Source organism: Sciurus vulgaris (genome assembly GCF_902686455.1).
Source record: "Sciurus vulgaris genome assembly, chromosome: 11".
In the NCBI taxonomy this organism is placed as follows: Eukaryota; Metazoa; Chordata; class Mammalia; order Rodentia; family Sciuridae; genus Sciurus; species Sciurus vulgaris.
The window spans coordinates 116,375,317-116,394,944 of NC_136472.1; the positions used below are offsets into that span (position 1 = coordinate 116,375,317).

A 19,628-nucleotide genomic window follows, 5' to 3' on the forward strand; every position below is an offset into this window, starting at 1 on the left:
CAGAGTCACCAATTGTTAATATTTTGCCAGTTTGCTTGACTTATATCATCTATGTATTTAGCAATCTAATCTATTCATCTTTTTTTGAGACTGAATCATTTGAAAGTTGTGGACTCCTGCCCTTTCACTACTAGATATGTACTTAAAACATGTATCTCCGATAAATAAGAGCATTTTCCTATTTATTGTTAATGCTCGTATCGCACATAAGGTGACTAAGAAATTCACTGGTGTTACTTACAAGCTATGTTAATTTTTCAGTTGTCCCACATTATTGTTGATGTATGCTTTTTGAAACTTTTCCCTCAGTCTAGGATTCAGTCAATCCAGAATTGGATTTGCACATTGCAAATGTTTCTACACATTGCATTTGGTTGTTATATCTTGTATTGTCTCTTTTAATCTATAATAGGTTCTTTCCTCCTTTGTTTGGTTTTCTTGACCTTGATTTTTTTTTTTTTTTTTTTTTTGAGGAATCCAGAGCAGTCATCATGTAGAATGCCTCACATTCAAGATTTGTCCAATTATATAGAATAGTGCTGAGATGTACCATTTTCAGTACTTTACTCAGGGGACACATAATGACAGGTTGTTCCATTATTGGTGATGCTAAGATTGATTAAGTTTATGACTCAACATCTACTGCAAAATCATGTTTCCCCTTGTGTGGTGAAGGATTGGTCTGTGGGTTGATATCTTTATACCATGCAGATGTCCTGGTCCCCAAAACTTTCAGCCAGTGGTTTTAGCATACAGTTATCATTTTTGTCTGATTTAGTTATTACAGTGGGGTTATAAAATTGTAATTTTTCTCATTCTGGTTTTTAATGCCTATTAGGTAGTGTTCAAATATTTAAAAATTTCCCTTGCTTCTCTTTTTTTAGAACCAGTTGCGGTCCATGTCCTATTTTATTCAGTGTATAATCTGTTACTATCATTTTTTTTTTTTTATGTTCAGTTTACTCTAAGTTTGTTCATTTGGCGCCCCATCAGCTGGTTCCTGTGTCCTTTTGAGGTGACTGCGTTGGTCTCAGGCTTCCTTGCTTTCTGGCATAAACATAAATTTCCCCCACAGTAGCCAGGAACAGCCATTTCCCAAGAGCTCCTGATGATGTGATTTTGAGACTGTAACTGTACGTTTCCTTTTATTTGCATTGGGCAGATACAGTACAAATGAAGGTGAGACCTGGAAGACATTTATCTTCTCCGAGAAGCCTGTGTTTGTGTATGGGCTCCTTACAGAACCCGGGGAGAAGAGCACTGTCTTCACCATCTTTGGCTCCAACAAGGAGAATGTCCACAGCTGGCTCATCCTCCAGGTCAATGCCACCGATGCCTTGGGTAAGCTGTTGCCTCTGGGGCTCTTTCTCCAAGATGTTGATTGACTTTCTGGTGTGTGCAAAGCATCAACTTGGGTACTATGTCCTCAGAAGAGCTTGTGATTCATTGGGGGAAATGGGCATTTTCAAGTTAGAGAAAAACATAGGGCGGTAAATGAGGGCTTACTCAATTCTTAATAGGACTGTGTAGTATTCTTTGTGTCATGGTTTCATTGTACAGTCCTGGCACACAGTAGGTCTGAATATTTGGCTCTTGAATATGTGGATGAATGAATGAATAATTTTTCAAATCAGCAGTTCCAACGGGATATACCCAGTGAGAGAGCTTCGCTCTGTAAGGCAGACTGCCCAGTGATGCAGGGTCCAGTCATGATCAGCTAGTCTAGACACAGGACAGGTAAGTAAGCAGGGAGGAGCAAAGCTTGTCAGTGTCCCCTCACCCTTCCCATGTTCTGCTTTTTCTACTTCCCTGCTGTGGCCAACATTTTTCCGGCTGCACAGAGCTCCCTGTATCTTCTCACTCCCACCCATTCAACCTCTACTAGTTGAAACCCCTTTCATGTCTCAGGATCACACACTTGCCACTGGTATCTCAACCAGAAGACATCTCCCCTCTTCTCTATGCCCAGAAAGATGTGTTCAGTGTGCCTTAAATTGTGAATTTGTGTCCTTACTCGCCATGTGTCATCTTCCATCAATTAGCTCATAAGGCCCTTAAAAGGAACCACATGTCCTGTGTATGTTTGCAGTCCACCTACTGGGTGGTCTGGTTGCCTCACAGGCTGTAGGGGCTTACTTGGTCTTATGCTGAGTTGAATGTCATTGAATTGACAATTGTGCATCTACTTCAGATAGAATTTAATCTGAACAAAGACACTTGTAAAAAAAAGATGTGAGTTTCTAATACAGGCAAAGGCACGCTCTGGAATTCCTGCAGGAAGCTCTGCACTGGCATTCTCAGTGAACGTGGGCAGGTGGGGCGACTGTACCCATTTTCCACAGAGACCTTGCACTTCCAATTAGGGCAACATCGTCTGCAGTGCTCTTGGGCCCTACCTTCATAGGTGCCTGCACCACCAGAGGAAGCAGGCGGGGAGCAGTCCCCCCAAATGACGTCACTCATTGAGGTCTCAGCCGGCCCTAGTTCCCTCGGAGAGAAATGCCCTTGTGCACCTATTTTTAAAGGAAACTGCTGACTTTCTTACAATAATTCGAAAGTTTGGATGGTGCCAAAGAGGGGCTTCTTCTCCTCACTTTCCTTCCCGTTTTCAGCTGCATCATTCATTTGTGAGGGTGCTGCCCAGCTTCAGCACAAACCCATTAGAGGCTCCGATGGCACCGGGGCTCTGCGCCTGTTGGACAGTAACAGGATGCACAGGAAGTGGGTGACAGTGCTGAGAGCGGGTGGCGAGACAGGACACCCTGCCTGGGCCTGGCTCTGATGCTCAGTGCTTTCTTTTCTTCAGGGGTTCCCTGCACAGAGAATGACTACAAACTGTGGTCACCGTCCGATGAGCGGGGGAATGAGTGTTTGCTAGGGCACAAGACTGTTTTCAAACGGAGGACCCCCCATGCAACATGCTTCAACGGAGAAGACTTTGACAGACCAGTGGTCGTGTCCAACTGCTCCTGCACCCGGGAGGACTATGAATGGTTCGTTCTTCAATTCGGGACATCAAGTTGTGTTTTTTCACTCAGCTGACTAGGGCATGGCCTTGTCCCCTGACAAAAGGAATAGAAGGAAATAAATGTTTATGAAGCATCTTTTTATGTGCCAGGAACTATGCTAGGCACCTTTCACATACCACGTCCTCCTTAATTCTGCCAGTCTTGTAAGGCAGTAGAGGTGTCGAAACCTAGGGAACTCATTTATTCAGGAATCTATAGACCTGGGATTTGTTTCTAGGAGGGTGTCCCAAAATGGGAAAAGCTGAAGGTTCCATGGTAGGTAATTTGTTTTCCTTAGGACCCCTGTCTCAGAGGGGATTTATTTCCTTATCCAAAATGTTATACATACATACATATATATATATACATATATTTTTTTTTTTTTTGGTACTGGGGATTGAACTCAGGGGCACTCGACCACTGAGCCAAATCTCCAGCCCTATTTGTATTTTATTTAGAGACAGGGTCTCACTGAGTTGCTTAGTACCTTGCTTTTGCTGAGGCTGGCTTTGAACTTGCAATCCTCCTGCCTCAGCCTCCCAAGCCACTGGGATTACAGGCATGCACCACCACTCCCAGCCGATATGTATATTTTTGCATCATTTATTATTGCTTGAGAACAATATCCAAGGCACTTCTGGAAACACTAGAAGTAGAAGGAGGAACAGGTGCCTTTGTTCATTCTATTGTGATTGTTGGAAGAAAGGAGAGAGCTGTGATTTGCAGTTGGGAGATCAGGAAATCTTTAGAGGAAGGCCCGTTTTAGATGGCCTTTGAGGAGGCTTCTGGATGTGTGACCAGGGCACTCTTAAGACCATGCATAAGAGTGTGACAGTATGGCTCGGGAATGGCGGTGGTGGTTGGTTTAGTTTGGGAGACTTGTTGGTTGACTTGCAGCAGTGGCAGGAAGCAGAGATGAAGCAGAAAATGATAGAAACAGTAGGAATGGAGGCCCTGAAGGAAATGGACCTTATTCTGTAAGCAGGAAGGACCTTGATGACTTCGAAGGTGAGTTGGATAAAACAATGCTTAGCTATAGGAAGATGGTTCTGGCAGTTGAATGCACAAGATTTTTGATCTCCCCAATAGTCTGTCTTCAGCAGGAAATGATTGTAGGGTTATCAGTAGAACTTAGTCTTCAACATACAGAACTTACATTTCAGAGGTTGTTGGGGCACCTAGGAGCTAAATTTTGCTTTGGGCAGTGCCACGCTTATCTAACTAGAGCCAAAACCCTGTAATGTGTTCTAGACCAGAGGTTAGAAGAAGGTCCTAGGCTTTGTAGGCCGTGTGGAATTTACGCTCTTAGTTGTAGCTACTCAGCTATGTGCAAGATAGCACCCATGAATGAAAGAAGGCAACCCTGATAAGTGGGTGTGGCTGTGATTCAATGAAACACTAATACAAAAACAGCTCACCAGGTCTGGCCACTTCTAGACCATGCTTTGGAAACTTTAATGTACATGTGAATCAGCTGGGGTCTTATTAAAATGCAAATCCCGCCCCAAGAGTTCTGGGGGTCTGCAGTTCTGCCAGGCTCTTAGGAGATATGCTGCTTATCTGCATATCTGGCCTTAGAGCAGCAAGACTTAGAACATGCAGGACATTGCCTTTGAAAGGCGTCTGCTGCCAAGGTCACAGCAGAGATGCTTGAGTGTCCTTGGAACTTGGTATCTGCTGGGGGTCTTGGAACCAGTCTCCCTGTGGTACTAAGGGGGTATTGTGTATTGTACTTCAAAATAAAATTAAGACTAAGTAAATGTGCATAAGAAAATCCAGCAAACCTTTGGGGTTCTTCCTTGACTCTAGTATACTTAAAAACAAAAACCAAATTGCTTTTTTTTTTTTTTTTTTTTCTTCCCACCCCCTGCCAAACAAAAATAAGAACAAGTAGAACTTGATGTGCCTTCCTGGGAGACTGGCTGGGCTCCTGCTGGTCTGCCAGGCCTCCCCCATCTGACTTGCTGGAACCTGCGGGTGCTCATCCCTGTGTTGTCTTTTTATTACAGACCAGCATAACCACCCGCTCTGCCCCTCATGCAGTTGGACTGCAGGAACCATGAGTGTGAGGAAGTGACGGCACTAGGAGAATAGTGAAGGGCGTTCATTTCAGGCCCTTCACTGTCCTCTGTCTTTCTGTTTGCTGTGACTGCTAGGAAGGGGCCAACTTGGCTGCATAGCTCTCAAAAGCGTTTGATGGGATTGGACTATGGCAGCGAGAAGGGTAACAGTCTCAAGATGGACAGCAGGAGATGAGATGAGAAAGAGCAAGCTGAGATATCTGCTCATGCGCTCAGCTACTGATTGACAGCTGTATTTGAGAGGCTATTTCTGATAGTCCTTTCAGATCACAGTGGGAAGCCCAGTGTTCAGCTTATACATTTGGTGCTTTCAGAGGAGTTTCTTTTATGTCTTTGTGTTTCCTCACCTGGGTAAGCCATGTGACTTCGAAACTCTTGCTGTGCCTCCTAGTAAGCAATACATTTTATATTATGACCCTGTGTCTATGGATATATCACACACACACACACACACACACACACACACACTTTATGGGACAACATTTTAAATGCCTGATGCCTTTTGCTTTCTTCCATTCTTTTGAGGGAGGGAGGAAGCTGGGCTTAGCCCTAAAGTGCTTTTACAGCCACTAGGTTGAGACCTGCAGCCACAGAAAGCTGCCTAAGAATTAGGTGCTAGACTATTGGAGGCAAATAAGTAATTAGCTAATGCTTCATCCAGTCCTTAAAAAGATGTAAAGCAGCCATTCAGTAGGAATGATTGAATGAATCAGACCTGTTTGATAGAGTAATAGAACTTATTGCCTTTAGAATAGTTCCCTACAAATTGCTAACTGTGGATTATGTAATGCAAACCACTTTGCCCTGTGATTGTACTTTTCATATTAGAAGCATTTAATACATATTTATTGAATTAAATACAGTAAGTAAAGCTTTTTAAGTAGAGCATGTGAATGTGGATGATCCCTTTGAGTTATAGAATTGACAGCTTGGGTGAGGCTTGCAAAATAGCTGCCTGTCTCCAGAGTTGTCACATGTAGCCCAGAGGAGCTATGCAGTTGAAGGCAGAGCTGGCATTCCACTGAGTCCACGTGCTTCCCACTCAAAGGTGCTGCCCAGTGATCTGGGAGGCTTGGACCATGTGACCCCTGGAGTGTCTGAGGTTCTTCTGAAGCCAGCTACTGTATCCCAGAGTGTAGGATGTTGGCAGTACAGATGGTTTAGACAGTATGTGGGCAGGGTCTTCAGTGACATTGAGTCCTTAATCAAAATAATTTTTCATGAATTTCTTTTTAAATTTTTCTTTTAATTCTTCTGCTTAGGTCAAGAGAAAGTTTCACTGAATGCTAGTAATTCTTTAACTTTTGCTAATCCCTTTTAACCAAGAAGAGAAGGCAGAACTAGAATCGTTGGATAGGCAGCTGGCGCTGGATAAAATTTAGTATTATGTGGTTTCGGGTGTCAGGATTTGTATTGTTTTTGTCTGTTTATCACATGTAATAGTAGTTTTCCAATTCCGATTCAGATAAAAAATCTTTTGCGACTGTATTTTAGTGTAAAAAAGTTAGCTTTAAAATGGCATATTAAATAACCTTAATAATACAAGTGATAGTATGGTAAAAGGAACAGGGTTGAAACTGAAGTGCCTGAAGTTTGTAAAACACTGGCCTGAACAAATCCCAATTGCCTTTTCAGTGACTTTGGCTTCAAGATGAGTGAAGATTTGTCCCTAGAGGTGTGTGTTCCAGACCCAGAATTCTCTGGAAAGTCATACGCCCCACCTGTGCCTTGTCTTGTGGGTTCTACTTATAGGAGAACAAGAGGGTATGTATTACACAGGTTGCCAAGTGAGGCTCACAAGGGGTCTGCACAGGGGGTGAGATCATCCAGGACCACCTGGGCTTGTTTCATATTCTACATTGTAGAATTCTAATTTAGCAGGTTGCAAATGGGCAGTATTTAAAATGATGGTGCCTACAGACTCTCCTGTTCCCAGTGAGAAAACACTTGCAATTCTATAAGCTTTTCTGCAACACTGAAGTCATAAATGTCAGCAAGGAAACATCTTCAGAGGAGTTCATTGACAAGATATATTTAAATCTGTTGCCCAGAATAGTGCACTAAATCACTTGTCTGTCAAGTTCAATTACAAGCAGAACTGATCTAGAACCACCAAACACCTTCCTCCTAGTGCTGTAGGGAAATGTGTGGGTGGAATCTGTTGTCCATGATAGGAAATGTGCTCCCAGCTGGGGACCCTCCATGGCTGATCTTTGATGTTTCTGACCTCTCGCTTTGTGTCTGCGGGTGTTGACAGCTACCGGAAGATTTCGGGGGACACCTGCAGTGGAGGCGATGTTGAAGCACGACTAGAAGGAGAACTGGTTCCCTGTCCCCTGGCAGGTGAGAGGCAACTTCTCTATGGCTTCTTGAAACATCATTGAAGCCTTATTCAGATCTCACCTAAGTCAGGCTTGTGACTTTTCTAACTTAGTGGAGAAAAAAAATAACCAAAATTATAAGCATCAGAGTTCCCTTTTCCTCTTAAGTTTAGCATCCAAACTAAATTTGTATAGAAAATAGTTTGTATGGGCTCATGTTTTTGAAGAAAATCCCTCTGTTCATTGGAAGGTGTTTATTTGGTGACTGTTGTGTGCTAGGCCCTGGGTGGGGGCCAATGGTGCACACAGACCTTTGTGTTCTTCATCTGTTGTTGAAGTTGAATTTAAAGACACCTGTGACTTTTTAGGAGGTAACTTAGTGGTCTGTCTGAATTTTGTAATAATTGTAGCTAATACTTTAATATGCAGATTTTAATGTACTTTTCCATGTATAGGCAGTTTAATCCTTTTAACAACCCGAATGAAGCAGATACTATCAGTTTCACTTAAAAAGTACTTATCTCTGGGGAAGCAAGCATGACCAGAAGAGAGGGTAAGACAACTTACAACTTACATCTAGCGAGTGACAGAGTTAAAATTCTGACTCTTGGGCCCATTCCTTTCATTGGCATTTCTGTTATTTAGATGAGCATCATTCCTACTAATTTGTAAAAACTTCTTTGGAATGATTATGCATGCTATAAAGGTGCACCGTATTTCAAAACACGTTTCAGGTTGATTTACTGGGTATTTGTAATACAGGTATGAAATTACGATATCTTAAAAAAGAGTTAACCTCGTGACTTCTCTTCTGTTTTTCACTCTGCTTCTCATTTAGATCTTCCTTCTTCCCTGTGAGCCCTTCTCTAGCTCACACTGCTCGGTGAGGGCAGGTGGTGAACTGACTTCCATCAGTGTGGTGGTGTTGGATGGAACAGCCATCGGCGCCAAATGAGTCATGGAAGTTGCACACGGGGCAGGGCAGCCTCTCCTGCTCCCTGTTGCCAGCTTGCCTGGTGTTTTTTCATGCAAAGCTCATTAGTCCTTTAATTTAATCTTCCATCATTACCAGAGTAATTAACATACCTCACCATGGAGACTTAAAAAGAACCACTGCTTCAGCAGATTCCTACAAATGAGCAGATAATATTCAGATATTCCCCTCACAAGTGCTGTTATTGATGAGGGCTTGGTGAGCAGGCTTTGAGTGATGGCTCTTAAGGGGCTGGAGTACATACTTTTGTAATAAATATTTCCAAAGATAATTCAGCAAGGGACAAAACAGTTTGTATAAAGCCATCAAAACTGGCAGGAAAGCTATTTTTTCTTTTGATAGGAGAAGGTAGAATAGGGAATGAAGTAGAAAAGTCTCATTTTAGTGTAGGCTACCTCCTAAATGTCAAAGAAGCAGCAGCAGAAGAAAAAAAAAAAAAGAAAAGCTAGGAAATAGAAAGAAAAAGATGTTTTCATAGGGCTAATGGGAACCATAATATTTTGCAAAGATGAGGTAGTCTGGGCGTCTGGAAGGATTTTTATAATGCAGTAATTTTTCTTCCTTTATGATTACTCTTAACAACACACATTTCCAGACTGTGCTTACATATGGCTGGCACTGGCCAAGTGTTCTGTTCCTTTTCTAGATTAGGCATTGTATGCTGAAGCACTGTACGATGTTCTCTCCCTAATCCTAAAACAGGTATTTCTGGACTTGGGCTCTACTTTGTTCCATGGGACCTACAGGAACAACTGGAAAGAGACATTATCATTTGATAGCTTAGACACTTTTGAAGTAAAGCGAGCCCAAAGGAAAAGAAGGCAAACTTAACCTATTAGAAAGTGTAGGTGGATTTACTTTTTGATGTGTTATCTATCCTGAAGGAGTACACAGCTGATCCAGGCATGCAGCTGTGGGATTCACATTAGCATCTTGGTCCCATATGCAGCATACTGTCAAAATAGATGTTTAATTTTTTTTTCATTTTTAAGAAATTTTTACTGTTAAGCTCTCTGGGGAGATGACTCAAGTTAACAAATATCCAAATATAGGGACACATCCAAAAAAACAGCAGCTGAACATCATCCTTAGGCCTGGCTTCTTCTAATCCTCCTTTTTCTAAACCTGGGTGCCGTTGTGTCCACTGCTCTGGGTTTTGTCTGTGTGGTTTGTTTTCTCCAACTTTTCTGGGTTGGGGGCTCCTTTATTCATTTATTACAAAGGATTTTACAAAGAATGCAGGTAAAGAATGCAGCAATAAGGAAGAGTGCACAGGGTGAGGTGGATGGAGGTGTGACGCTCTCATCTGCTTGCTGAGTGCACTGCCTTCCAGGCGCCTCTATGTGTTGGGCTGATCGAAGCTCCAACATGGACACTGTAGACAGGGATGCTGATGTTTTTCTCCTCTCTACTCCTGTGGAAGTTTCCAAAGTGGAAAAGAAAGAGTGCTAGGTTTTTCTGTTACTGATTACCTAACTTAGGTAAGTCTCTTCGGCACCATGGGCCTCTCTTTCCATGTCTTAAGAAGTGGCAGCCTGAGGGTGTAACTCAGTGGTAGAGCTTGTACCTAGCAAGGCCCTGGCTTTGATCCTCAGTAGTGTATGCATGTGTGTATACACACACACACACACACACATATACACATCCCACACACAAATACAAGTAGGTCATTAGTATCTATATAAGAAGAGGCAGCATAGTGTAGTGGTTAAAATATAGACTATGAATCCAGATTACCTGGGTTCAGATCTTGGTTCTGCCACTTACTAGTTGTGTGGTGTTAAGTGAGTAACTTAGCCTCTCAGGTCTCAGTATTCTTACTTGTAAAATTGGGTTCCTGATAGCTCTTCCATCACATGGTTGTTGTGAGGATTAAGCAGTGCCTTGCATGTGGCAAGTATATTACATGTTTCTTACGTAGGAAGAAAATCTTTGTGATGATTATGTTGTGAAATATTTTGTAAATAGTCCAGAACAATTGTATTACTATTTTGAAAACCTAACAAGTTGATCTGATTGCCACATGTCATTGTGAACAATATGAATGGACAAACTGGTTAGAAAACTTAGTCTTATGGTCTGGATATGAGGTATCCTCCAAAAGCTCATGTGTGAAATAATGCAGGAATATTCAGAGGTGTAATGGTTAGATTAGAGAACTGTAACCTAATCAGTAGATTAATCTGTCCGATGGATTCATAATTTGAAAGAGTTAATGGGTGGGAACTGTAAGCAGGTAGTATGTGGGTAGAGGAGGGGGTCACAGGGAGAGTACCGTAGGGGTTTTATATTTTGTCCCTGGCACCTTGCTTTTGCTCTCTCTGTTTCCCAGCTACCATGAGCTGACGGCTTTTCTCTACCACACCCTGCTGCCATGATGTTCTGCCTTACCTCAGGCCCAGAACAATGGAACCACTCAATCTGAACCTCTGAAACCATGAGCTCAAAATAAACTTTTCCTTCTCTAAGCTGTTCCTGCAGGGATATTGGTCACAGAGATGAAAAACTGACACAGTTAATTCCAAGTCTTCAGTGACGAGTGGTCTCTGGTTAATGAAATTATGATGTTGTCACCCAGGTTTCCACCTCTATAACTAGTACCTGAAATAATCCACTTATAAAGAGAAAAGTTTTATTTCAACTCACAGTTTTAGAGGTGTCAGTCCATGAATGGTGGCCAGGAAGCAAAAGAGAAACAGGAAAGAAGCTGGAGCCCCACTGTCCTCTTCAAGGGCACAACCCCAGTACCTAAAACCTCCTCAGAGGTCCCACTCCTTAAAGATTCCATTACTTCCCAATAGCACCAAGCTGAAGACCAAACCTTGAACTCATGGGTCTTTGGGGGACACTCCAGATCCAAGTTTTAATATGGTGCTATGGGACAGTCATAAGAAGAGAGAAAACATTGTGATTGGTCTTGTTTATCTTGGCAAGTGTGATTCTGAAGACTTAAGAGGCAGATTGTGGAAGTATGGATGTTGAAGCAAGCATACTGGGTCATCTAAGTTTTTAAAAAATCTAACAGGTAAAACGTTTGCAGATGAAGAAACAGATTCACTGGCATTCGAATAACTTGCCCAAGGCAGAAATATTATTCCATTATATGCCTTCCAAGTGTGAACTCCTCATTTCTTTCACTTGATCCAGACCATGTAACAGTGGGGTTGAGGTTTGTGTGTTAAAAACAAAGCAAAACAAACAAACAAAAAAATAGGTCAGATCAGCTAGGAGCTCTTCAGCATCCCCTGGGTCCACTCTCAGTTGCTTGTGTATCTGGCAGAGGAGAATGAGTTCATCCTGTACGCCATGCGGAAGTCCATCCACCGCTACGACCTCGCTTCTGGAACCACAGAGCAGTTGCCTCTCAGTGGATTGCGGGCAGCTGTGGCCCTGGACTTTGACTATGAGCGTAACTGCTTATATTGGTCTGACCTGGCCTTGGACATCATCCAGGTGAGTCAGCCATTGGTCTGCTTCTGGAGGTTGCAGAGCTGGGGATCAAATTCTAGCTTCATACATGCTAGGCAAGCCGTCTACTACTGAGCTCTACCCCCAGCCCAAGTCCATGCATTTTAAAGGAGAGGTATTTTATCCTTATTCATTGTCTACTTAATCATTTCAGCAAAAGCAATTCCAACACCTTTTACCTATATTCCTAACTCAAAAGAAATTATGCAGTATCTGGGTATGGGGGGGGGTTGGGATGCGGGTGACCACTGAGTATAGCTGTCCCAAGGATAGTACCTGATGGCTAAGAGCCTTGAAAGGGAAGAGCAGCTGTGAAAGCAGATACAGGATCTCAAAAATAGCAAGCAGTTTGGTTTCATTTATTTTAAAAGCAGACACATGCATCTGAGTAATCTCTGACCTCATTATCTCTGACCTATGTGATAGAGCTCATAGTTTAGTAACCAGTGTTCATAATGCTAATGTGTAGTAATGTAAAGGATTAAATTCTACTTGTTGTTTTGTTTAAAACAGGAAACCATAATACATTTTGGAAATGCCCTTATTAAAACCCAGCTTCATGTGTCTGGAAAATTTTACAGTGTAAAACATCTCATCCCTTAGCAATCCAGCCAACTGAATAAAGGGTTACTGTCCGTGGGATTGATTTGGCAGAAGGTCATCTGAGCATTTCACAGCATTTATTGCTGTTTTTCTCTCTCTAGCGCCTCTGTTTGAATGGGAGTACAGGACAAGAAGTGATCATCAATTCTGGCCTGGAGACAGTGGAAGCTTTGGCCTTTGAACCCCTCAGCCAGTTACTTTACTGGGTAGATGCTGGCTTCAAGAAGATTGAGGTATGTGTATCCCCGTGTTTTCTTGATTAAATGAGCCAGGGGAGCACCTGGGCTTTGATCCAGATTTGACACAGAGGGTAGGAGCCAGTGTGTTAAATTACTCTGGAAATTTTCTAAGAATTGCCAAAGAATGGAAAGTCTGAGCCTTTGGAGAAGGGGAAAGAGGGGTATGGTTGATCCGAGAATGATTATTCACTGCCATGGAAGTCCCACATGAGAATGTGATGTCGGAAACAGTCAGAGATATCCCTAAGGTAACTGAAAGTGTATACTTTGGCTAATAGAAGCATAATATATTAACAATAATGATAATAATGCCATATTGATAATAGTCCAGTAATAATTCTAGAGTAATAATGACAATGTCACTATCATCATTATTATCTGTAATGATAATACAGATATTATAATTTAGCTACCCAAAAACTTATTCAGCCTTACATGTGAGGGTAATAAATGACCTATAAACCACCAAAAACATTGGGTCCAGGAATATAGATGTGTCCAATTCCTGAAGGTAGTGCTGAGGCCTGGGGGCACTGCCTCAGCAGCCCTTGGTAGTGGAGCTACGTGGAAGTATGGCATGCACGCCTTCAAAGTGAAATGTACAGTAGAAGCAGGGAGATACAGAGCCCAGTGAAGTTGCAAGACCAAAGAAACACTTGAGAGGAACTCCAAGTTCAAGCTTTACCCTACCAGCTAAGTGATACGGTGCAAGGGACTCAGGTTCTTCAGCTTCAGTTTCTTCAAGTGTCGAATGAAGATTGAATTATTCACTTAGCCATTTGACGAGTGCTTTGGTGCATGGTATGTGACAGCTCTGACCTTAGGTTCTAATGATGCTGCAGTGGAAGACCCGTAAGTTCCTGTTCTGAGGACAAAATAATATAAAAAGAAATAAAGAAACCAGTTTTGTTGCGATGAGTGCTGCAAAGAACATACGGGCAGGTGGTGTGATTATGTGACTGGGGAGTGGAGCATTAGCAAAGGTGGACAGGGAGGCCTCCTGAGGCTGTGGCACTGAGCTCAACGTGACTGTGGAGGAGATGGTTGTGCTGTGCCCCTCATAGGGACGCTGACGGAAATGGACAAGATGCAAAGTGCCTGGTACCTACCAAGTGCTGCCTTAGTGGTTTTGTTATTGCTATTTCTGTCCTTTATTTTCTTATGTGTGGCCAGAACTTTGTGAGGCGCTAGAAAAATGCAGCTGCTCTTTCATAGGCTTGTTGGGTGACTACTGCTTACCTCAAATACTGTTTGTGCAAAGTGGTGTAAGAGGCGTCCATGACCAGAGCTCTTTGACCAGGTGGTTAGAAGAGTTAGAAAAGGAGCTGAGCCCAGAGCTGTTTTGAAGGAAAGTTACCATGTGTTTAGAGCAAGTGGTGGGGAGGGCAGGCCCCGGATGAGTATGGCAGGAGCAGACAGTCGTGAGTATGCATCAGGCCTGATGACTGTGGGAACTAGCCCAGCTGGAGTGGAAGAGGGAGAATGTGTGGCCAGTCTGTGAATTTTTTGTTGCAAGGCTGCTACACAGAGAATTTGTTTCATGTGCTGTATAAAGCTATTGGTGGAGGGTGGAGTAACATGGGCGGGTTAAATAAATAATACAGATTAAGTACAAGCCCTCCATATCTGTGGGTTTCACATCAGTGGATTAAAAATATTCAAAAACCAAAACAAAACTGTCCTGAACAGACTTTTTTTCCTGACATGATTCTCTAAACAACACTGTATCACAACTATCTACCTAGCATTTACATTGTATTAGGTACTTTAAGTAGTCTAGAGAGAATTTAAAGTATACAGGAGTATGTGTGTAGGTTATAAGCAAATGCTATACAATAAAGGACTTGTGCATCCTTGGATTTTGGTATCTGTTGGTTGGGAGGGTCCTGAACCAGCTCTGTAGATACATAAGGGTGAAAAGGTAACTGTTTAACTCTGTGCAGATCATTGTGTGGCAAGGGTTGCACACAGGGTTCTGACTCCTCTCAGACTATTTGAAAACTGGTGCATGAACCAGAGGAGGTATCTGCTCATTCTGACTGGAAATCAAGGCAGGTTTCCCAGATGGTCTGGAACCAGAGTCATGCAGATGCAGGGGGGTCCTCTGTAGGCAGGGGCTGATAGGGGACTTCGGCAATGTGGGTCTTTTAAGGAGCTCAGATCCATGCTGGCCTTTTCTTTTCCTCCTCTTTTCGTCAGGTAGCTAATTCAGATGGTGACTTCCGACTTACGATCGTCAATTCTTCTGTACTGGATCGACCCAGGGCTCTGGTCCTAGTGCCTCAAGAGGGGTAAGTGTGTCCCCTAAAGAAAGTCAGTGCTGCAACAATAGGTTCTCATAGAAATGCAGACTTCTAGACAAAACTCTGCTTCTCATGAATGTGGTAGAAATAACGTATTGACTGAGAATTTTCAAACCACAGCTTAGCCATCATGGCCAGGTAACTCCATTTGCTTTTCATTAGCAAGTACCAGACTCTTGGCATCCAGATGTCTCACATCTGTGTTTCTCCAGTAAAGGTAATGGTGAAAGAGACTCTCCAGACAGGGCGACACTCTCATGTATAGTAAGAATTTATTTTCATGTGTGGCACAAACATTTAATTAATTCATCTTTCTCCTGCCTCCCCTTTCACCCAGCATATATAGGTTTTCTTACTCAAAATTAGTATGTATTTGGGCTGGGGTTGTAGCTCACATCAGTGCTAGGCTAGCACTTGCCTAGTTAGTATGAGGTATTGGGTTCAATCCTCAGCACTACATAAAAATAAATAAATAAGAATTTTTAAATTTTATTTATTTAGTAAAATAAATAAAATAAAAAAGTAGTATTTACTTAGGGAATGAAAAGTTTTGTTTTTTTTTTTTAAATTAACTCTAACTGAAAGAAGCACAGTTGAGAGGAAAATTCTGGATGTTTTTCCCCAGCCTTTCCTCTGTGTTAGTATTTATGATCAATAATTAGTACTATTATTAAAAAATAGTTCTTAAAATAATCTGTGTACTATGTATATTAAAAGAGAACAAAAGTTTATGAAAAAAAAGTATTTGGTATTTGTTTTCTCTGTTCTCATTCTTGGTTTTTTTGCTTTGTTTTCAGTACTGGGGATTGATCCTGAGAGTTCTGTACCACCGAGCTACATTCCCAACCATTTTTTAAAAAATTGGTTTTTGAGACAAATTCTCACTAAATTTCCAAGATTGGCCTTGAACTTAGGATTCTCCTGCCTCAGCCTCCCGAGTAGCTGGAATTACAGATGTGCACCACTGTGCCTAGTTTCTCTGTTCTTCTTAACCCTTCACCCTGTACATCCTAGGGGTAGTGATTTTGAGTAGTTTCTTATGTATTAGGATCATTTTTACTCAAGTACAAGCTTTGTCTTTAAGCCACAGGCTTCCTCCAACATTCATGCACCAAATAGAAATACACCAAATAGTGTATTTACTACTTTGTAACTTTTAGAAAGTATATGTTTTGAAGATAGTTTCATTTGAACATAGATTTCCAGGTTTCATAGTGCTCTGTAGTGTGTGCTATCATGTATCACTTCCTGTCCACTTAACATTTAGATTATATACGGATTTGTACATTGTCTTTGCATAATTTGATTGTAGGCAAATTCTTGTAGAGGAATTTCTGGGTCAAGAAATTAAACGATTTCAAATATTACAATTACTGATAACTAAAATCATGATCGTTCCAGAGGAATTTCTTAGCCGAATGGAGAGTAGTATTTGAGCTTCCCTGCCCTCCATTTTGTTGAGGTTTGTGGTTTATCCCCACTTTGACCAGGGTGATGTTCTGGACCGACTGGGGGGACCTGAAGCCTGGGATTTATCGGAGCAACATGGACGGCTCTGCTGCTCATCGTCTTGTTTCAGAGGACGTGAAGTGGCCCAACGGCATCTCTGTGGATGACCAGTGGATCTACTGGACGGATGCCTACCTGGACTGCATTGAACGGATCACTTTCAGTGGCCAGCAGCGCTCAGTCATTCTGGATAACCTCCCGCACCCCTATGCCATTGCTGTCTTCAAGGCAAGTCCTTATGTATCCCACCATCAGGCCATCTCCAGAGTTAGGTAAAGAGCATACTAAGGTCCAGAGCTGGGGACTTCTGTGGTCTTTCAGAGATGCTATCTGACTCCTAGGAAATCTGCTCTTTTCTAAATTTGCCATCACTCACTTCAGCCCATAGCAGACAGAGGTGCCAGAGTCCTGACCACTTCCGCTATTCACAGTTCCAAAGGCTAAGAGCTAAGGTTAGTTCTCGAGACTGTTCTGAGCTTGCCCTCCAGTGTCAGGAGCCTCAGTCTGGTTCTGTTTCTTCATATCTTGTGAGGTCTGCTCACTTCGTTCTGCACTGACTGGAGAAGAGCAACATGCCACGTGTTGCCTTTCAGGTCTGTTTTCACTCTAGAGAACAGAGCAGTTCTGTCCATCCTTGGGAAACAGGTTTTGAATTAATCAACTTGGCTGTGGCCAAACTTGAATGCTTCTCAGATAGTTTCTTTTTGTGCAGCTCCTTTCCATGGATTTGGTGAGGTTTGGATAAAACCACTGACACTTGCATTCAAGTGGAATTTTGATCAGACCAGTCATTCAGACAGTAACTGTTACTTATATCTTGGGAAGGGGAGCTCCTGTCCTTTTAGAGGCTGCAGAATAAAGACCAAAGAGCTGGACTAACAGGCACAGGTTTTCTTTCTAGAATGAAATCTACTGGGACGACTGGTCACAGCTCAGCATATTCCGAGCTTCCAAATACAGTGGGTCTCAAATGGAGATTCTGGCAAGCCAGCTCACAGGACTGATGGACTTGAAGATTTTCTATAAGGGGAAGAACACTGGTAAGGCAGAATCTCTTCCTTTGTCTCCCCAGAGCTGATCTAAAGAAAGGAGCTGTGTGTGGGCAATCTCCACTCAGAGCAGGATCTGGCCGCCTGCGTCTTCGCTGTCACGACAACATGCGCATTATTTAATTTCTTCCTAATGACATCTTAATTTCTTTTCTAATGATACACAAACAGCTGGAAGACAGCATGTTTTTGCCTGCCTAGAGTGTTGGTGCTTGGTGGGTAATTACACCCTCCTCCTGCCCTCGGCCCCTCACTGATTGGTGGTGTGGCTTCTGTTGCAGCTGGGAGAGCCCAGCGTGTGCTTAATCCCCATTTGGCACACTTACAGGGAGCAGTTCTACGCTGGGTGCTCAGAGAGTCACATGCCCCTTGAGTATTCCCACCTCTGTTGCAATGCGGTGTCTAGTCGTGTGTTGCTTCCATTCATGTACCCCAACCTGAACTCCTAAACCCCGTGAAGGAAAAGGTTATGTCTGTTTTTTTTTTCTTCCCTGCAGGATCAGTGACTAGCACTTAGTAAGTGCTCACTTCATATTTGTTGAAAGAAGGGATGAACAGGACTGGGGAGAGCTGCCACACGTGTAAATAGTTGCTGTCTTGGTGGCCTGTTGGTTGAGGTTTTAAGAGCTGCTGTGTAAAGCTTTGACCTACCCGTACTGGAGGTGGAGACGCCTAGTAGAAAGGCTTTTGCCTTCCTCCTCTACCCTTGACCTTGGCTTATCTCCAGCCATACAGATGATGTTAGAGGAGAAGGGTGAAGGCATTCCTGAGAGGAACAGTCCCTCTAAGTGTTGCCATCTTATCACCATAGGATTAAGTAACATCTTGACTTTCCTTTATTGACAAACTTCTAGGTTTTCTGTTTTGAACTGAATGTTGGTAGTGTTTTGTGGGTCTTGGCTTATCCTGTGCCATGAGAAAATTGACAAGGGAAATAATACGGTTATAGATATCATTGTTATTCCTCTGGGACCAAGGAAGCTGGCATGGGACCACCCTTGGGTGACTATAACGTGTTCTCCTGATGTAAGTCAGTCCCACTCTTGTATCTTCACAGCTGACCTGTGAGGTGGGGAGGGCCGATATTATGATCCCTGTGGTCTGTAGATAAGGGAATGATATTTTAGCTATTAATGTGCTTTCTCAAAGCATTCCCACTAGTGTTGGAACTGGACTTTTGTTACATTTCTGTTCCTAAATGGAGAAGTCACATTCTTTCTTTCTTAAGAGGAGACACCTGCTTTAAAGGAGGAGGAGATAAAGGAATCTTGTTTCTAAGCTGCCATGACTGAAATCTCCAGGCTTCTGTCTAAAGGAGGACACCAACCCTATTGCTCTGCTTTGCAGGCCTGCAGAGTGGGTTGTCATCATTTCTCCAAGTTGTCACCTAGTCTAGAACAGTGCGGCTCCATTTCTACCAGTGCTTGTAAGCATGTGCTTGATGTGATGCAGCTTCTGCAGGCAGGGACCTGATTGGCTTGGATTGGAGTTTGTCCATGCTACTCCCCCTCTTGACTGCCATTTCATCTCAGCAACTCAAGCCCAGCTGACACGTGTTACACCCAGCACCCAGGAGTGGCAGGAGAGGGAGTAGGTGCAGATGTGATCTCCTGGTGCCAGACAAACAGGTCTGTGATTCTCAGCTTAGGTGTGATTTATCCTCAGGAGTCACTTTCGATTATACTCACCACAATAATTCTGGGGCTTGGGATAGAGTCTGAATCAAGGAAAGGCTGGTTGGAAAGGAGATGTGTGCTGGTGGGTGGAACACATTTTGGGGCTGTGCACCAGCTGTGACTTCCTTTGGCTCAGTGCCAGTGATTGCATCTCTACTCCTGTCCCCATTTCCTTTGCAGTTCTCTCTTATCCTTCTTTGGTTGTGAGCAGTATGTTTCCAGGAACTCACCTACCTACAGACAGGGCCAGAGAAACAAGTGTCTAACCTCTGAGACCAGCCAGTCTGAGTGAAATCAAAGCTTCTGTAGCGGCTCCTGGCTGTAGATGCTGCCTGTGTGCACTGCGTGCCTCTCAGCCTTGTGCTTGTTTGCTCTAA

The 19,628-nt window shown here is 42.9% G+C and overlaps 1 protein-coding gene across 1 annotated transcript in view; it reads left to right on the plus strand.

Annotated features, from left to right (window-relative positions):
- The window catches only part of SORL1 (sortilin related receptor 1), a 154,892-nt gene that overhangs the window by 75,942 nt on the left and 59,322 nt on the right, over nt 1-19,628 (plus strand). Inside the window, exons 13-21 of the mRNA XM_079105505.1 lie at nt 1,163-1,341; nt 2,807-2,993; nt 6,725-6,853; nt 7,347-7,432; nt 11,685-11,857; nt 12,577-12,708; nt 14,914-15,005; nt 16,508-16,754; nt 17,428-17,566. Of these exons, the coding sequence (XP_078961631.1) occupies nt 1,163-1,341; nt 2,807-2,993; nt 6,725-6,853; nt 7,347-7,432; nt 11,685-11,857; nt 12,577-12,708; nt 14,914-15,005; nt 16,508-16,754; nt 17,428-17,566 (1,364 nt within the window). The remainder of the gene's footprint in view (nt 1-1,162; nt 1,342-2,806; nt 2,994-6,724; nt 6,854-7,346; nt 7,433-11,684; nt 11,858-12,576; nt 12,709-14,913; nt 15,006-16,507; nt 16,755-17,427; nt 17,567-19,628) is intronic.